Source organism: Crocuta crocuta, unplaced genomic scaffold (genome assembly GCF_008692635.1).
Source record: "Crocuta crocuta isolate KB4526 unplaced genomic scaffold, BGI_CrCroc_1.0 scaffold70, whole genome shotgun sequence".
Taxonomy (NCBI): Eukaryota; Metazoa; Chordata; class Mammalia; order Carnivora; family Hyaenidae; genus Crocuta; species Crocuta crocuta.
In genome coordinates, this window is record NW_027528417.1 from 4,061,378 (window position 1) to 4,081,158 (window position 19,781).

A 19,781-nucleotide genomic window follows, 5' to 3' on the forward strand; every position below is an offset into this window, starting at 1 on the left:
GGGGGGGGGGGGGGGGGAGAGCATAAGTGGGAGAGGGGCAGAGAGAGAAGGAGCAAGAGAATCCCAAGTGGCCTCCACACTGTCAGCACAGGGCCCAGTGTGGGACCGAACCCCACAAAACTGTAAGACTGTGACCTCAGCTGAAACCAAGAGTCGGACACTTAACTGACTGAGACACCCAGGGCCCCAGCTGAGCCAGCCTGAAGCAAGAGCACAAGTAAGATGGAGAAGGGCTTACCAGCATTTTGTGTGATGGAAACAGTACATGTTCTTAGATTGACAGAAGCCATCGCTGCATGTCACCGTGAGGGAGGAGAGGAGATGAGGCTGAATGAGAGGCAGGACCAGAGCTTTACGGCTCCTGCTAAGGTGGGTAGACCTGTTCCTCTCCACTGTCTCTGTGAGACTTATCAGAATGACAGTGAGAGGTTGACATGGGGCTCACAATCTGAAGGCCCAGTGCTCCACATCACATCTGAAAGAGCAGGCTGGCCCATATTTTGCTTCCAAATTAGGGTTTATTAATGCCTTCTAGTTACCTCAGCATTCCATGCTGAGATTCAGGAGACTCATTAGATCACTCCTAAAACTTTGTAAGCAGAACAACTCCAAGCGCACCGGGGACCCACAAATCCTGTACCAGTTGCTGGGGCTAAACTCTGCATCTAGTACACAGGATCCCACGGCTAAGACTTTAAGTTTATCTTCACTAAGGTCTTCTCCTCTGATGTGGGTTCATACAGATTAACGACAGTTATATCTTCCTGATGAATTGATGTTTTTATCATTATTAAATGTCTTTCCTAATCATTGATAAAACTTACTGTCTTGAAGTCCCCCTATGTTAATCAGTCTTCTCATGCTTACTTTTTGCATGGCATGTCATTTTCTTTCACGTTATCTATGTTATACATAAATACTGTCTTGCTTTTATCCAGCCTGATAAACTCTTTTAACCAAAATGTTTAGTCATTTCGTATCATGTAATATTGATACGGTTGGATGTTTTCTCCCTTTTGTTTTCTATTCTTTGCTCTTTTCCCACCTTTTTGGGTTAACTAAATATTTAATTTTATTTTAACTTATCTATTGCCTTTTTCGCCATATCTCTATGCCTTGATTTTTTTTTAAGTGGTTGCACTGTTAGCAGTGGGAATTTAGGAGCAGTCTAGTGTGATTTAGACATCAGTTCCCAGAACACAGAGACGATCTCCCCTCTCTCCTCTACCACTAGCACCTCGCACAAGGCTTAGCCAGGGGAAGCCACTTTCAAGCCTCTTTTGGAACAAAGTGAGATAGAAACAAGCCAGCCCAAATCTGAGAGCCTTTTGTGTGAGTGATAAGGGTGATCCCTACGGCTGTGGTGCTCAGGTCCCAAGGATCGCAGCCCTTTCCAGGAGGCTGCCAGCAGCTCCCTGGCCATGCAAGAACCCTTCTAGGAGAAGCTGATTTTTTTGGAGGAAGCAGCAGGTGGGGAGTTCCTGCGATCAGGAATCCTAAACTCCCTAAATTCCCCATACTCACAGTATCAAGCAACCTTGTCAAGGCAGCCTGGCCAGCTCCTTCAGTTTCACACCACCAAATTCAGAGAGGTAAGGGGGAGGAAGAGAGTTCTTGTTGGAACAGATTTCAGGGGAAGAGGAAAATATCTGCATTCCAGGTCACGTCCTACCCTAACTTTAACAGACGAGTGGCTTGAAGTTGGGCTTTTTTTTTTTTTTTTTTTTTTAACATTTCCGTTCAAATTCCATTAAGTCCCTGGTTTTTGGTGAGGAGCACTGCCCAGGATGTGGGACATGCACACACACATACAAGCATGTGCACATACACACACTTCTGAATCCTAGGAGACCCCTAGCAGCCTAGTAGAAATGGAAGAAAGCAGGTGAGAAAAAAACAAGTCTGAGTACTATCATATCAGCCTCTTATCTCTGCTGTAAATGAATTTCCTTAGTTTTAAAAATAACAATAGTAAGTTCTTTCTTATCAATAATCATCCTAAATGTTTTTTAAAAAATTTTAATTCTTATTTTTGAGAGAGAGAGAGGAACAGTGGGGGAGGGACAGAAAGAGAGAGAGGGAGACACAGAATCTGAAGCAGGCTCCAGATTCCAAGCTGTCAGCACAGAGCCCGATGGAGGGCTCAAACTCACTAGCCATGAGATTGTGACCTGAGCCAGAGACAGACGCTTAACCAACTGAGCCATCCAGGAACCCTAATAATCACTTTAAATATAAGTGGATTAAATTCCTCTATCAGAAGACATAGAGTGGCAAAGTGAATAAAAACCATGACTTAGATACATTACTAGACCTAAAACAATCTAACTTTACACTTCTAGAGCTATAAAGGAAGCTGGAAAGGAAGAAGCAGACGAAGCCCAAAGTTAGCCAAAAGAAGAAAATAGCAAAGATTAAAGCATGTAACTTAAAAATAGGAAATAGAAAAAAATTAATGAAATGGAGGGTTTTTTTTGAAAAAATAAACTTGACAAATCCTCAGCTAGACTATGCAAAAAAGAGAAAGGCAAATAAAGTCAGAAACAAGAGACATTACAACTCATTACATGAATAAAATGAATCATAAGAGATAATTATGAACAGTTATGTGCCAACAAACTGGATAATCTAGAACGAATGAATTCCTATAAACACATAACCTACTAAAACTAAGTCATGAAGAAATAGAAATCTTTAATCAGACCCATGACCAGTATAGAGATGGTAAGCCCAAGCACATCATTAAACATGAATTGTCTTTTTTTAATGGAGGCTTCATTGATATACTTTTAGCTTCAGGTATACAATGCAATTATTTGATATTTGTATGTATTGCAAAATGATCATCATGATGGAGTTTAGTTAGCATCTGTCACCCTATTTACAAAATTTTTTTCTTAGAATGAGATCTTTTAAGATTCTTCTCTCAGCAACTTTCAAATATGTAGTAACATTAACTATAGTCACCATGCTATACATTACATCCCTATGACTTAAATGATAGGAAATTTGTCCAGTTTGACCCCCTTCACCCTTTTCACACTCCCCCCACTTCTGACAATCAACAGTATGTTTTTTTAATGTTTCAAATTTCTATTTAAATTACACTTAGTTTACATATAGTGTAATAATGGTTTCAGGATATAGTCTCTGAATCTATGAGCTTGCTTTTTTTTTTTTTAATTCCCTGTATAAGTGACATCATACAGTATTTTCTTTCTCTGCCTGACTTATGTCACTTAGCATAATGCCCTCAAGGTCCATCCATGTTGTTGCAAATGGCAATATTTCATTCTTATTTATGGCTGAATTCCAGTGTGTGTGTGTGTGTGTGTGTGATGTTTTCATTACCCATTCATCCTTTAGTGGACACTTAGGTTGTTTCCATGTCTTGGCTAATGTAAATAATACTGCAGTAACTGTGAGAGTGCAGATGTTTTCAAATTAGTGTTTTCATTTTCTTCAGATAAATACCCAGAAGTGGAAGTGCTGGAAAATATGGTAGTTCTATCTTTTTAAGATTTTTAAAATGTTTTATTTATTTTTGAGAGAGCACGAGCTGAGGCGGACAGAGGATCCAAGGTGGGCTCTGCACTGACAGCAGTGAGCCTGATGTGGAGCTTAAACTCATGAACCATGAGGTCATGACCTGAGCTGAAGGCAGACACTCAACCAACTGAGCCACCCAGGTGCCCCTATTTTAAATGTTTTTTAAGTTTATGTATTTATTTTGAGAGAGAGAGAGTGCAGGAGAAGCACAGAGAGACAGAGACAGAACCCGAAGCAGGTTCCAGGCTCTGAGCTGTTACCACAGAGCCTGACACGGGGCTCAAACTCATGAACTGTGAGATCATGACCTGAGCCAAAGTTGGACATTTAACTGACTGAGCCACCCAAGCACCCATTTATTATTTCTAATGTTTTTCGATGGAGTCTTTAAGGTTTCTATAAATAATATTGTGTCATCTGCAAATAGTGAAAGTTTTACTTCTTTCTAATTTGGATATCTTTCTTTTTTCTTACCTAATTCCTCTGGTTGGGATTTCTAATACCATGTTGAATAAACATGGCATGAGTGGGTATCCTTGTTTCTTCCTTAGAGGAGAGATTTTCAGCTCTTCACCATTGAGTATGATGCTAGCTGTGAGCTTGTCATATATGGTCTTTATTATGTTAAGGTATGTTTCTTCTTTACTCACTTTTTAAAAAATCATAAATGTTGTATTCTGTCAAATTCTATTACTGCATCTATTTAGATGATCATAGGATGTCCATTTTGCTAATATGCTATATCATACTGATTGATTTAAGAATGTTCTCCCATCCTCACATCCCTGAAATAAATTCCACTTGGTTGTAGTGTATGATTCTTTTAATGTACTGTTGAATTTAGTTTGCTAATATTTGTTGAGGGCTATTGCATCTATGTTTAAGATTTTTCTTTTACATTTATTTCATTTTGAGAGAGAGTGTGTAGAGGAGGGGCAGAGAGAGACAGAGAGAGAGAATGAATTCCAAGCAGGCTCCCCATTGTGGGATGTGGGGCTTGAACTCATGAACCACGAGATCATGACTTGAGCCAATATCAAGATTTGGATCTTAACCGACTGAGCCACACAGGTGCCCCTGCATCTATGTTTATCAGAGATATTGGTCTGTAGTTTTCCCTTTTTTTTTTTGGTAATGTCTGTCTAGTTTTGGTTATCAGGGGTAATACTTGCCTTGAAAAATGGATTTGGAAATGTTCCCTCCCTCTTTTTTGGAAGAGTTTGAGTAGGAATGATGTTAATTCTTCTTTAAATATATGGTAGAATTCACCAATGAAGCAGTATTCTGGAACTTTGTTGGCAGGTTTTAGATTGCTGATTTAATCCCTTATTAGTAATCAGTCTGTTCAGATTTTCTATTTATGATTCAGTTTTGGATGGTTCTTTGCTTCTATCAATGTACTCATTTCTTCTAAGTTGTCAAACTTGTTGGCATATAATTGTTCTTAGTAGTCTCTTATGATTTGTTGAATTGCTGTGGTATCATTTGTAATGTCTCCTTTCGTTTCTGATTTTTAGTTGAGCCCGCTTTTGTGTGTGTGTGTGAGTCTAGCTAAAGGCTTGTTAATTTTATCTTTTCATAGAGCTAGCTCTTATTTTCATTGATCTTTTCTGTCTCTTTAATTCATGTCCTCTTATCTTTATTTCCTTCCTTCTACTAATTTTGGGCTTTGTCATCTTTTTGTAGTTCCTTAAGGTGTTATGTTGTTTGACTTTTATTCCTTGAGGTAGGCCTTTATTGCTATAAATAACTGCCTTAGAAGTGCTTTTGCTGCAGCCCATATATTTTGGTATATTCCATTTCCATTTTTATTTGCCTCAAGGCATTTTTAAAATTTCTCTTTTGCTTTCCTTGACCCACTGGTGATTCAGTAACATGTTAAATATCCACATATTTGTGAACTTTCCACTCTTCTTCTAATTGATTTCTTTGCCACCCAGGTGCCCCACAATTTCAGTCTTCTTAAATTTATTAAGATTTCTTACATATCCTAACATATGATCTGTTCTGGAGAATGTTCCATGTGCACTTGAGAAGAATGTGTTTTCTGCTTTTGGATAGGATGGTGTGTATATATGCATTAAGTCTGTCTCTTCTAACATGTTGTGTATGGCTGATATTTCCTTACTGATTTTGTCTGGATGATCTATCTATTGATGTAACTAGGGTATTAATGCCCTCTACTATTATTGTATTGCTTTCTTCCTTTAGACCTGTTAATATATGCTTTATATATTTAGGTTCTCCTATGTTGGGTGCATAAATATTACCCATCTTTATGCTGTCGTTGGACTGACCCCTTTATCATTATGTAATGCCCTTCATTGTTATTACAGTGTTTCAAAGTGTTATTTTGTCTGATGTATGTATGGCTACCTCCACCTGTCTTTTGATTTTCATTTACATGGGATATCCTTTTCCATCCCTTTACTTTCAGTCTGTGTGTGTGTGTCCTTACACTTAAAGACAGTCACTTATAGGCAGCATATAGATGGGCCTTTTTTCTTAAATTTTAATTCATTCAGGTACTCTATGTCTTGATTGAAGAATTTAGTCCATTTACATTTGAAGTAATTATTGATAGTTATGTACTTATTGCCATTATGTTAATTGTTTCCTGGCTGTTCTGTAGTTCCTCTCTTCATTTGTTTTCTTCCTTTGTGGTTTGAGATTCTTTTATTTTTATAATTGGTGTGTTATCAGAGATTTTTGCTTTGTGGTCACCATGAGCCTTATATTTGTAACAGTCTATTTTATGATAACAGCTTAAACTTGAACACATTCTGAAATTCTACATTTTTACTCTCCCTCCCTCCTGTTTTGTTTTTGATGTCACAGTTTACATCTTTTATCTTGTGTATCCATTGTTGTAGTTTGGAGTTTTTTTTTTCTTTTTACTACATTTGCCTTTTAGCCTCCAAACTAGCTGTATAAATGTGATACTCCACTATAAATGATTATTCCATTAACTTTTACTCCATATTTACCTTTACAAGTGAAATTCAGGCTTTCACATGTTCTTATTTAGTGCCCTTTCTTTTCAGCTTAACAAATTCCCTTCAATATTTTTTTGTAAAGCTGGTTTAGTAAGCGATTAACTCCTTTAGCTTTAGCTTGTCTGAAAACCTCTATCTCCAATTCTGAATAACTTTGCTAGTTAGAGTATTCTTGGTTGGAAGTATTTTTCCTTTCTGTACTTTGAGTTTCATGCCACTCCCTTCTATCCTGCAGTTTCTGCTGAAAAATCTGTTAGTCTTATGGGGGTTCCTTTGTGCATAATAAGTTGTTTTGAATATTGCTGATTTTAAGATTCTCCTTAACTTTTGACATTTTAATTATGTCTTAGTGTACATCTTTTGGGGTTCATATTTTTAGAACTCTGTGCACTTCCTGGATCTGGATGTCTGTTTTTTGTTTTGTATTGGTTAAGGAGGTTTTTAGCCATTATTTCTTGAAATAAGTTTTCCACTCCTTTCTCTCTCCCCCCTCCTCCTGAGAGCCCTATGATATGAATGTTAGTCCACTTGATGTTGTCCCACAAATCCCTTAAGCTGTTTTTTTTTTTTTTGCTGCTCTGTCTTCAAGTTCACTGATCCTTCTGATTTATCTAGTCTGCTCTTGAACCTCTCTAGTGTATTTTTTCAGTTATTCTTCAGCTTCCATGACCCTTCTTGGGTATTTTCTTATATTTTCTCTTTCTTAAAGTTTTGTGTTGCTCCATTCTCCTCCAGGGTATGGTGAGCATCTTTATGACCATTACCTAGCTTTTTAACATTTTTAATGTTTATTTCTTTTGAGAGAGAAACACAGTGTGAGTGGAGGAGGGGCAGAGAGAGGAGAGAATCCCAGGCAGCCTTAATGTTGTCAGCACAGATCATGACCTAAGCTGAGATCAAGCGTCAGTTATCTTTTAGTAAGGTGTTTTTCCCGAGGGTCCTAGATAAAACAGCCTCTCCCCTTTGTGAAGGAGTGAACTCATGTAGGAGATGGACCTTATTGTTCAACCAGGTCCTAACTCTTGGTTGGCTCTCAAACCTTTGTGATTGTCTGTGCAGCCTATTTTATTATTAATGGTTCCTAGTGGTTGAGGATGTGCCAAAACCTGTCAGTGTCCCAAAGGGGAGAATCTCAGCACCTAGATTCAGGTTGACTGGAAGATACTCAGGCAGCAGCTTAAAAAATATGCAAATATACATAGTCCTTTGGGACTGCAAGCATGAACTCCATGGGCCACCAGTGCCAGGTGATCTAGAGGTGTCCTCTGGGGGGCAGCTGCAAAAAACCAGGACTGCAGACAAGCGTATAAACTCCTGTGTGGGATATACTGCAAGTTGGAGTGAGGCAGAGGGATAGTGTGAAGATGGCATGCAGTGGCCTGCGTGCCCAGAGAACACAGTGTCAGGCCTTAGGTGCATGCAACCCTTGAAGCCTACCCTGCAGGACGAAGCACCACCTCAAGCATACAGATCTCTCTATAGTAAGGCTGGGGGTGTGCTTCAGTCTACTTTCTGTAGTGTCCTGGGCGCGACAGCCTGCCGAGGACTCTGATTACCGACGTCCCCTCCCCCCAGCAGAGCCAGGGGGGGAACGGAACATCCCAGAGTGGCAGGCCCCAAGGACTGGGACCCCAGATGCATATAAAAGCTCCCCTCCAGGAGACAGCGGTGCTCTGGAGTGTGGCGGTGGGGAGAGTGAAGAGGGCTCCTCCTTCCAAGGTCTCCAGTGAGGATGGTCAGCCCCGAGAGCTGTGCTCCTTAGAAGCCTGCCCAGCCGGCTGCAGCTGCGGTGGTGAGCCATCAGGCCTCTTTCCCAGACTGAACTCCTGGGCCTGCTGTCTCTTGCTGTGCTCTGGGGATCTTGGCCATTTAAGAACTCTGTGAGGCCCACCAGCAGACCCCAGAGCCAGGATACATAGAAGTGTTCTCCAGGCACTGGCCACACATCAGAGTTCCTTCCTGACAAATGGTGTTCGGAAGCACAGTGGAGGAGTGGCTCACAGAGAAGGTGCCCACCACGAAAGAAAATGAGGCAAGAAAAAGCCTAGAGCGTTTTGTTGTGTCTTCCCGTTTGTTTACCGTGCCCTCCAGTTGGAGCAAGATGGGATGGACGAAGGGGACACCCGCCAGTCCCCGGACCCAGAGTGTCCCAGCGTGCCCCCACTGTGTGAGATCAGCTGCCGGTGCTCCCACACAAAGTCCAAGTACCCCTCAACGGGCCACTTCCATGCTGGGCCCTGGGGCCGGGGTGTCCCAAGTGTATGAGCCCTGCAAGAGCTGTTTCTGGGATCACTAGTCTTGTGGGTCTTGTGGGTGTGAGCCTGTTGTTTTTCAAAGCTACATGGTTTAGGGGCTTGTCTCTCAGGCACAGATTTTAAAAGTTGGGATGCCCAGTGTGGGGTCCACGCCCGTTGCTCTTCAGGGAGAAACTCCGGGTTTTGAGTTCTCTCCCAGCTGTGGGTCTCTGCATCGGGAGTGGGACTTCTGGCAAGATTGTGTCCCAGCTTCTCCCACCCACTGTGACATGGGTCTTCTTTCAGTGTGTGTATCACTCAGCTAGCTCTTAGGGGCTCTTTTCTCAGACTAGGCTGACCTTTACGTACCTGTAGAGTCGGGGCCCTCTCACGCCGTCATCTTTAATGGGATCCCCTGCAATCTGATTTCCATCTTGACAGGGTTGGAAAGATGAGAGAAGCCAGTTCAGGCCAGTTTCTGTGCTTCAGGCCTCAAGCCTGGGAAAGGGAGGGTCTCGCAAACGTGTGCACTTTCCTCCCCGTTCCAGAGTCTGTCCCACTGCGAGCTCATCACGGATGACGGGATCCTGCACCTGAGCAACAGCACCTGCGGGCATGAGAGGCTGCGGGTCCTGGAACTGGACAACTGCCTCCTCATAACGGACGTGGCCCTGGAGCACCTGGAGAACTGCCGCGGCCTGGAGCGCCTGGAGCTGTACGACTGCCAGCAGGTGACCCGCGCAGGCATCAAGCGGATGCGGGTAAGCGTGGGCAAGTGTTGCTGACACTGGCTAAGCGAACACGGAACAGGTCAGGAATCGACATCCATTTTCCACATTTTACCCTAAGGCTGTAGTTATGCAAATGGGCATGTTGTACAGGCGTCTCCTCATTAAAAATTTCCTTGTTAGACCTCACCGTGGCGGTTTCAGCTTCCAGAATGGTGGTCAGAGGCTCCTCGTAGTCTGATCAGAGTCCTTCTAAGGAAGGAGCCTTAAGGTTGTTATCAGTGGGAAGGAGACCGTGGTCTTGGTTAATTTCCAGATAAGAAGGCTTCAGTAGAAGGTGGCTCCCCCCCACCCCACCCCACCCCATGTAGTTTACCTACAGTTTTCTGGAATATGCTCCAAGCTTTGCATTTACCTCTCAGAGCTGCCCCAGGTGCGAAAGCTGTGAGGTCTGTGCTGTTTGCATCCAGGGCCGGGGACCACCCCCCGGGGCAGATATTCTCTCCTGTCTCTAGACGGTGCTGGCTTAGGGGATAGTGTCAGCAGGAGTCGCTGTAGCCCACACCAGAATTCTATCCCATCGGCCCGAGGTAAAGGAGTCCATGCTATATGGAGAACGTGTGGGCTAGTCTAGGATTGTGGTTCTAATCTTCAAAATCCCCACGTGGTGACGACTCCAGGTTGCTCTTTTCTGCTTCCAGGCTCAGCTCCCTCATGTCAAAGTCCATGCCTACTTTGCTCCCGTCACCCCCCCGACGGCAGTGGGAGGAAGTGGGCAGCGACTGTGCAGGTGCTGTGTCATTCTCTGACAGCAGTTGTCTGAACCCAAGGCGTGAGGTGTCCCTTCCTCCAGAGAGGACCCAAGTCTTCCCGAACTGCTCCACCTTCACCCAAATCTCTCGGTTCTCCATTGGGAAAGGCATGTACAGGTAAAAGACTCCGCCAGGGACCGCAGTGTCTCCGGTGAGAGAGTCTTCACCTCTATTCTGCTACGATGCAATCACATCACAGCCTGGGTCTGGTAGCACACGGAGCGCGGTCTCAGGGTAGCTGGGACACGCAAGAGAGGTGGGTGCCTTCTTAGGTACAGAAGCCCCGCCCCCGGCCGTGTCAGCATTCCTCACACAGACCATCAGTGTTAGCACAAATTGAGAAGAAATAAGCTGTTGATTTTCTACCCAATACTTCAGCCAGTGGCCTACTTTAATTCACAGATTTCATTCTGATGAGGACTTTTCCACTTTGAAGATTAAATAGCCAACTTTCTCAAAGTGACTGCTCCACAAATTCACGATACCTGATGATTTTCTACATAGAGACTTGAGGCGGGAGGCAAGGTAGTGGGTTTCCATGAGACACCAAAGAAATGAGACTCTGAGCTGGGTGGGGCGGGGTCTTCACCCTGCTGTTTCCATCAACTTGTCACATACACTTTTGGGGACCAAAAGCTAAAAACACAGAGCTCGAAGGCTGTGTCGCTGCCTCACTGGAGAGGAGAGTGGGTCTCTTAGAGGAGAGAAGCTAATCCTGTCGTCTCTCGTGAGATCTGGGGGGCCTTAAAGAGCTAGAATGAGGCTTAAGTTATCTATAATATAATCAATTAAAAATAATGAATGGATGCATGTAGAATGGGTGTGATTTTTTCCAAGTTTATTTTAAAATCTTAGAAATCAGGTTACACCAGAACTATTCAAAATTGTACACACTTAAAACTCAGATCAGTAAAGTGTTGGCACCTTTCAGACTCATAATATAAAAATGAAAAAAACCATAGTGATGCTTAAGTCAGAGGGTTTTATTGCTATAATCTTATGGCAGACAAGTCTGAGCAAAACCAGTTTCCAAACCCAGACCTTCCCAACATGATCTAAACTTGGAGGAGCTCTAGGCTTTGCTCTGGGTTGTCCACACGTGTGACACTAAGATTAGGGACCCGCCACCACACTCACGCTGTAAACTTCAGGGTTAAGGGCAGCTGATGACCCATCCTAGCAACCGCTCCCCACAGCGAAGGGCACAGAGCTGACGGGAGGCTGAAGAGGGCCAGCAAAGCCGCGGCGGTGTCTTCCCCGGGCCAGCAGCGCTCTGGCGGAGGGACCATTCAGGAGCATTTGGGAGACAGTGGAAGAGAAGGCAGGTACATACACGACCCCTTAAGTCACTTTAACAAGGTTATCAGGATAAGCATTCGAGTCCTGATGACTTCAGCGCCTGATGACACATCCTCTGGTGTTCCCTGGCCGAAGTGTGCGAACACCACAGCGGTGGTTTAAATACACACTCACACTGCTGTGTGTGGCAGTGTGACTGTGGAAGGAAGCTAGTCAAATCAACACAGAGCATCGAACAGATTGCTTCGGTAATTATAGTCTCTATTTTAAAAATGTATATGGCCGGGGCTTCCCATGCACGGTCTGTGAGCCGGGACACCACCTCTCGGAGCCACCGGGCTCACTCCTCACTGCCACGACCTTACTCAGAAAACAGGAGGCCCTCAGGCGAGGTTTCTCGGAGGAGAAGGTCAGGTCCACTTCCTGAGTGTGATCTGTCTTCAGCTGCATCAGCTCTGAGAAAACAGACTGAAGAGAAAACCGCACACAGGCCTCACCTCTGAACCTCTTGTGCTCAACGCCTGCACGGAACCCCCTCAATTCTAGGGCCTGAGGGGACACTGTCAGGAACTGGGATTTTAAATGAGACACGCGTTTGCAAAACAATCGGAAAACATTTATTTTACTGAAATGTATACATCCTACTATTAAAAAAACAAAGTAGCAAATTTGCTGGTGCCATAATTTAACCTGTTTCGCTGGGACAGACTAATTTTCAATGCTGCTTGGTAGAATTTCAAGTTCGATGAGCTTTTAAAGTGTTTTTAACCCCATTTCTAAAACTTGGTGAGGAATTCAAAATAGCACACAGCATTAGATGACATTTATTGTTCCGTATATCTTGAGACTCAAAAAGGAATGCTAAATAGACAAGCAAAACTCTAAAAACAAGAGATATGCTCACTTCTTTCCCAAGTGATGGGCACAGAAGACATGTGCTCATACAGAAGCAAAGGGAGAGGACAGAAGGAAGGTCCCGCCGCCTTGGGGTCTACAGGGCTCACAGACACTGTCAGAGTAAGGATGACAGTATGCAGAGACCTGCTGCTTAATCCCCTTTAAGAATAAAACACAAAGCGTCAAAGCTTTTCACCCACTGAAGGAGTCTGTCTTCCGGGAGAGATTCCAGAGTCCAAATTACTCATTCCTATTTCTGCCCGAACAAAGGTGAGTCAAATGACACATTCAAAACCGAGACAGCTGGGTACGTGGACAGAGATGCCGTGGCTAAAGGGGAACTGGAGTTTACAAATCCGGTCTGCTAGAGCACAGGCTGCGCGGATGCTTGCTGGTGCGTGGGGGAGGGATGCGAGAACGAGGAGAAACTTGCAGAAGCAGTGGGCTCCCTTTGAGAAGTGTGCGGCAGAGAAGCATTTGGTTTTGTGGAAGAGGCACCCTTCTTATAGAAAAAGAGGCCGTTATGTGATGTATAATAAAGCCTCTTAAATAATCACCAGAGCGTTTATCCATGATTGTACTAAAGCTCCATCTTTCAGAAGTGTGGGGAATTCTGACGGCACAATTTAGTGTTTCATTTATGACACCTAATTTGCCACGAATAATTTCAACTCATCGGTAACAAAGACCCCTTGGCGGCAGGTCAGAAAACGACCACAGTTTTCCCCCTGCCCAGGGCACCTGTTTCCATGGGACGGGGTGGGGTGGGGCAGCACAGGAGGGTTCGGAGTGAGGAGGGGCCAGTCGTCGGAAACGGGGAGAGGGAGGGACGCCACATGAGTTTCAAAGGGCAACGGGGCTTCGAAAATGAAATCCAGAAAACAAAATGCTAAAAATGGAAGCGGAGGCAGAAGGTTTTTCAGGAAACCTGTGACAAAGCGAAAACACAAAAGTCTTTGTACCTATTAGGGTTTACACTGATCCTCTCACCAAGGTACTCTTGATAATGCAGTTTGCGTCATGCCCGCCTTCCCGGCTCGCGTCCTCCCCGATCTGGCACGGTCCCGTCACACACACCCTTACACATGATTTCCTCCGAGAAGGTGCCACGACTCTTACCTGACCACCAACCACGGCATCAGGGCGTGGCATCTGCGGACAGACCCCGTGCTGGCTCCACGACAGCACTGGCCCCCGGCCCCGCCCCGGGGCAGCACAAGGTTCAGGCAAGGAGAGCCAGACTGGCACAGAGAGGTAAATGCCCACAGTACGTTTTACATTCATTTCCAAACCGCATACATACAGTGTAAAAAGACAGCCAAGGCTGCTTCTAGGGACTGTACCTACTGGCCTCTGCTGGACAAGCAGGCGGCCCGCCCGCGCGCGGCCCCCGGAGCCGCACGCCCGCCGTCCCGACGTGCTCGCTCTCACGAGGATGCTCGGCTATGGCAGTGACAGTGAGGACATTCGCCTCTCATACAGCTCATTAGAAAGGTCATCTTGTGTTTTCAATATGAAACATTTCATACGGTAAAATCCAATCCCAAGACTTCTTGGATTCAGTCTTCACACACTTTTAAGCGTGACTTTATTTGGTACTGAATAGAGTTCAGACTAAGTAAGACATCACTTCAGAACTATGTGGATGCCGTCCCCGTTCTCCGCTGCGGGAAGAGGAAAGGCGTGTTACACACAATTCCTTCAGCCAGGCCCAGGAAGACCCAGACTACTAACCGAAAACTCCTAAAAACCTCCACCCCCTCTTCCCAGTTCAAGTTACCTTTAAATAATTCTAGAGAGAAGCTCGCACACATTTCCCCTGTGAGGTTTTACTTTTTAACTTCCAGCCCACATGCCCATCGGCGCCCCGTGCCCCGCTGCTGGCCAGCTCTGGGCAGTCGGGGGCGCAGAGCAGGCGGGGGCGCCGTGCCGGGCCAGAGCGCGGCCACTCCACGCCTCCCACACCACCCGAGTGCCCGCCCCGTCTAGCTCCTCAGAGGCAGAGCTGCAACGTTATGAAAAGATCCCTACTTTTGTCTGACGGCCAGTGTTTCTCAGGACATGGCAAGGAACGGTACACAGTCCTCAAGGAACGAAAGAAACCTTTTCACGAGAAACAGTTCAGGGAGACCGGAGGGGGAACAGTACAGGGAGACTGGAGGGGATGGCCTGTGAGGTCTGACATCAGCGACGGCCACCGCCTTTGCGGGGCGCAAGTGCACAACCGGCCTGCAGACTCCTCGTCGACAGCTGGAGCTCCGCAGAGAAGACGCTGCACTGCTCTCCCACGAGGGCGCTGCCCAAGGTGCCGTGGCAGCGACCGAGGGGGCCAGCCGGCTCAGTTCAAGCTACCCTGGCGGGTGACTGACGGCAAATGCAAGCAAAGTGCCAGCACAGGCGAAGCCGTCCCTCCAAGAGTGACGTCCAGGGAAGGGGGACCCAGGAAATCTCGGCTCTTCGAGGTGCAGCTTTTGTGCTAAGGCTGGATTTAGATCTCAACCCACCAGACTTATTTGCAGTCTCTGCTTCACATATAATCACTTTCCATTTAGAAAACCCTCCCAGGGCGTCTGGGGGGCTCAGTGGGTTGAGTGTTCAGCTTCGGCTCAAGTCAGGATCTCACAGCTGGTGAGTTCGAGCCCCGCGTCGGGCTCTGTGCTGACAGCTTGGAGCCTGGAGCCTGTTTCAGATTCTGAGTCTCCTTCTCTCTCTGCCCCTCTCCTGCTCGTATTCTGTCTCTTTCTCTCTCTCAAAGATAAACATTAAAAAAAAAAATTTTAGGGGCGCCTGGGTGGCTCAGTTGGTTAAGCAGCCTTACTTTGGCTCAGGTCATGATCTCACGGTCTGTGGGTTCAAGCCCCGCGTCCGGCTCTGTGCTACCAGCTCAGAGCCTGGAGCCTATTTCAGATTCTGTAGCTCCCTCTCTCTGCCCCTCCCCCACTCATACGGTCTCTCTCTCTCCCAAAAAATAAAAAAGACATAAAAAATTTAAAAAAAATTTTTTTAAGTTATAAAAACAAAAAATCCCCTGCTTTAACCCTCTAGTTGGAACTCCCCTGTGCCCCTCTCCCCGGGCCCTCCTTCCATATCCTTTCCCTAAATGAGCGCAATCCTTTCCACAGCTTGGAGCCACTGCTGACGGGCCGAAAGCTTCCAAGTTACATCTCCAGTCCAGGCCTCTCCTGCCAGCCCCAGACGGGGACAGGTCACTGCCAACTTGACCTTTCTGGCACATCTAAAATGGGGCTCTTGACTGCTTCCCCCAAATCATTCCCGCCTCTCTACTGGGGCCATCGTCTGTCTGCCCAGCTGCTCTTCCAAGAGTCCAACCGCCCCTCCTGCAACAGTGGAACCCAGCAGGGCCCCGGCCCCTAAACGCGTCAGACCCCGGTGACCCTTCCTGCCTCCAGCTTCCCCCCACTCTCATGTCTCCAGAGTTTCAAGAGTGGAAGAAAAACCAAATCGCATTCAAACAAACACTCCCTTGTTTAAGCAACTTCACTGACTTCCCAGTGCATTTCAAATGGAACTGACCGTGCCCACGTCCTGCACGCCAGCCCGTACCTCCCGCTCTGGCTCCACCTGGCCCCTCGGGCCTCTTCCACCGTGTGGCCTTCTCTCCGGTTTGCACCCAGCCTCGCGTCGTCTTGGGGTGCTCCTCAGGCGGGCAGCTCCCCTCAGGCCTAAAGTCTCAGCATCACTGACACCTCCTCAGAGAGGCCTTGCCCAGACACTCCATGTCCCCCGACCGAGCTCCCCCTTAAACACGAGCACCCCTACTTTCCCCCTCCTCCACGGCACTTGAAAGATTCTGTAATTGTATGTATCTGTCGGCCAATTCTGGTTCGCTTTCCCCACTAGGAGTTCCACGGAGTCCGTTTTGTTCAAGACCTTTCTAGCACCAAAAGGCGCTCGGTAAAAATGGGGGCTGAACTGAGGTTTTTTCCTCAGTAACCTAGGACTGACTCCTTTTCCTTATTTGCTCGTTTCTATTGCAACCACTGGAAATATTCTCTTGATTCGCTTTTAAAAATCTTCTTAAAACCAGCGAAGCCAGCATTTTCAAAAGTAAACACACGAGATGACGACTGATTGCAGGCACACACTCTTTCACGACCCCAGCATTTCAAGACACACACATTCATGCAAAGTACCTTTTACTGTGAAGAATAAAAAACAACTCTCATCTTGAAAGTTCTGAACCATCTAGAAGGATAAAGCAGATACACAATTAAGATCCAGCTGTTTTTTCTGAACTGATTAGAAAAGGGTAAAATTAGCAGCTACAGGGAAATGTCATAATTTATATGTTGCTGCACACGGAACTCAAAGGTCAAAACAGTAATTTGAGAAGGCAGTGTGAGGCAGTCAAAGTTTACACCTGCTGCCCGGGCAGGGCCCTGGGCTGACCATGCTGGCCCGTGACTGGTCCCTGAGACACGGGAACAACCCACCTGACCCACTGGGAGCTCCCCTGCCCCCACCCCGGGCCCTGTGGATAAAAACTCTTAAGAAAGAGTCAGAGTATAAGTGTTCTGTTACCTCACTGTCACTCAACACTGGGGGCACAATAACCTTAATGTTTTTAAAAACTAAGTCATCAAATAGCGGACAAATGTGTCCCTACATAAAAACGGCCAAAGCCCCGCTAACCCCGAAGTTCGCCGGTGAGCGTCTAAGGGGCTGAGGGGCGGAGGCGCCTGAGCCCGGGTCTCCTCGGTCTGTAACCCTTACATCACCGGGAGACCCGAAACCCTTGGTTATAAATTCTTACAAACTTGACCCCAACTCTGAAACAGACTCTCAGGAGCCCCTGCACAAGAGCTCACAGGACGCCCCCCATGGTTCTTCAATGACAGACAGCAGACACCAGTGCAGAAAAGCAGCAGGCGTGCCGGTTTGGGTTACCTGGTCGCTAACAAGAATGTGAATACCGGTGGGACCCTGTCTGTAGACCTGGTTAATTTGGTGGAAAGGAATATTAAACACCAATGCAAGTTTTCGGGCAACTTCTGAAGCAACCATTTCTTCCAAGTAGATTGCATGATAAACTGAAATAAAAAACAAAAACAGCATTTTAGCAGTAATCTTTGATCTGTTTTCCACCTCATCAGTAGGAAGATCACAAAGTACTAAAACACGTACATAGTAAGAGTAAACCCTACACGAGGGTCTGAGGGTTTTCTTGCAGGAATTAACTGCAAATGGGCACAGGGGACTTTTTGGAATGTTGGGACTCAAACTTAATAGTTGTAAAGGCTGCAAAACTCAATTTACTAAAAATATCCTTGAGTTGTATACTTAAAATGGAAGGATCTTACGGTACCTAAATTAGAGCTGAAGAAAGCAGTTTCCAAAGCCATCATGGGTTTCTAACAATATGTAAAAAGTTCGGTCACGACTCTGGACTCAGGAACCCTACCACTGGGAATGTGCCTTAAGGGATAAAACCCCCTCCCCACCACCGAAAATTCATCACCATGGGGAAGACCCCACACGAAAAGCTAAGGACACGGATGGTGAAGCCTGCTGCTGATCCCGCAGTCGCAGCCACAGGCCACCCAGGGCCCTGCGTCCCCACAACGCTGAGCTCCCAGCTCCTGTCACGTGCACACACCCAGCGCCTTTGAGGAAGGCGCAGAATCTGGGCAGCCTGGCAGCTGCTTAGCAGCGCTGGAGCCTGGCTTCCCCAAACAAGGGGTTTTCTTGTGTTTATAATAATGGAAACCTCGGCTGTGATTAGCAGATCAGATAATATAATATACAATGTAATGTAATATAATGTAATAAAATATAATGTAAAGGAAACCTCTGCTGTGATTAGCAGGTAATATATATCAATCATATATAATTAATATAACCAATATAATCAATATAACATAACCTAATAATGAAAACCTCTGCTAATTACACATTATGAAAAGCCTAGATTGTGGAATTACAATTGAGGTGAGACACAGAGACAATCTAGAGCGAGCCCCCAAACTACAGCCTGTGTAAGCCAAACCCCGCCCTCACTTGCTCTTTTCCAAACCACAAGGCAGCCACCTCCATCCCTACACGTGGCCCGTGGTGGTGCGGGTGGCGCCACGGCAGAGCTGGGGGGAAGGAGACCCTCTGGCCTGCAGAGAAGAAATCTTTACGACCTGGCCTTTTATGAAAATTTGCTGGAAACTCAGAAAACCCTTGATGTAGGGCTGAGCTGGCCAGCGTTTCCCCCACATTCCTCTGCAAACACCTTCAGAAGTAGGCCAGGCCTGACCATATGTATGTAAATGATACACAAAATCTTGAGGATACAGGGAGAGCTCCTTTAGAAGTTTATCCTTTCAGAGTAAGAATTTTTTTCCTTTAGTCTTAAAATTCACAGCTTTAAAGTCAAATGGAGGGGCACCTGGGTGGTTCAGTCGGTTAAGCGACCGACTTCAGCTCAGGTCATGATTTCATTGTTCATGGGTTTGAGCCCCGCGTCGGGCTCTGTGCTGGCAGCTCAGAGCCTGGAGCCGGTTTCAGATTCTGTGTCTCCCTCTCTTTCTGCCCCTCCCCCGCTCATTCTGTCTCTGTCTCAAAAATAAACTATTAAAAAAAATTAAAAAAAAACTCAAGTAGAAAATGGAAAACCTCACAAGAGGGATGCTTTCCTCAGGATTTTTAAACCCAGCATTTCTCAGAGTGCTACCCAGCATTCGGGCAAACGACTGCCACTGTGAGTCCTGTCACATGCTTCCCTCTAGGAAGTTCAGAGTGTGTTGCCCTTGATTCAGGATGTGGGAAGGGGGACGGTGGTACCAGGTAGCACACACCCGCCTTACAAAGGAGAATACGCATCCTTTACAATAGCTGCTTTTGTTTTTAAGGGCCACAGTAGGAGAGAAGGCGCAGGCTGGTCTCTGGCCCGAGCCGGCAAGCTCTTCTACAAGTAAGGAACCTGGGGGCCGAGGAGCCCGCCCTGCACACAGCTGGCCCAGGACACGGGGGGCTTACAGCGGCGCCAGGACACCGTGCTGGCCAGCTGCCTGTCGGAGACCAGTCCTCACGCTCAGGGCTGTTGTGCACAAGAATCGGTGCCGGTGTGACATTTTAAGTGTCCCCCAACCCGGTCAGGAAAATAGAGGAAAAACACCGAAAGTAACACCTTCCTGCCTTCTCGCCGCGCTGCTGCTGTCCCAGTCCTCGTCTCGGTCAACGTGAGGTGCGGGAGGGAGGGAGGCAGCAAACCCCGAGAGCACTCGGGCTGGGCTCTCGCTCCTTAGATATTCTGGAGGC

General features: G+C 46.2%; 2 protein-coding genes across 4 annotated transcripts in view; one reads left to right on the forward strand and one right to left on the reverse strand.

Annotated features, from left to right (window-relative positions):
* FBXL2 (F-box and leucine rich repeat protein 2) overlaps window positions 1–11,175 on the forward strand; it is a 31,635-nt gene extending 20,460 nt beyond the window's left edge. For all 3 annotated transcript variants that reach the window (XM_077754282.1, XM_077754284.1, XM_077754283.1), the window contains exons 10-11: window positions 9,328–9,540; window positions 10,209–11,175. In XM_077754282.1, coding sequence (XP_077610408.1) covers window positions 9,328–9,540; window positions 10,209–10,316 — 321 coding nt within the window. In that variant the 3' untranslated portion in view covers window positions 10,317–11,175. The remainder of the gene's footprint in view (window positions 1–9,327; window positions 9,541–10,208) is intronic.
* A 1,037-nt stretch (window positions 11,176–12,212) lies between these two features.
* Window positions 12,213–19,781, reverse strand: part of UBP1 (upstream binding protein 1) — a 64,749-nt gene continuing 57,180 nt past the window's right edge. The window contains exons 13-15 of the mRNA XM_077754281.1: window positions 17,424–17,566; window positions 16,670–16,721; window positions 12,213–14,179 (exon numbers count right to left, since the gene is read on the reverse strand). Coding sequence (XP_077610407.1) covers window positions 14,142–14,179; window positions 16,670–16,721; window positions 17,424–17,566 — 233 coding nt within the window. The 3' untranslated portion in view covers window positions 12,213–14,141. The remainder of the gene's footprint in view (window positions 14,180–16,669; window positions 16,722–17,423; window positions 17,567–19,781) is intronic.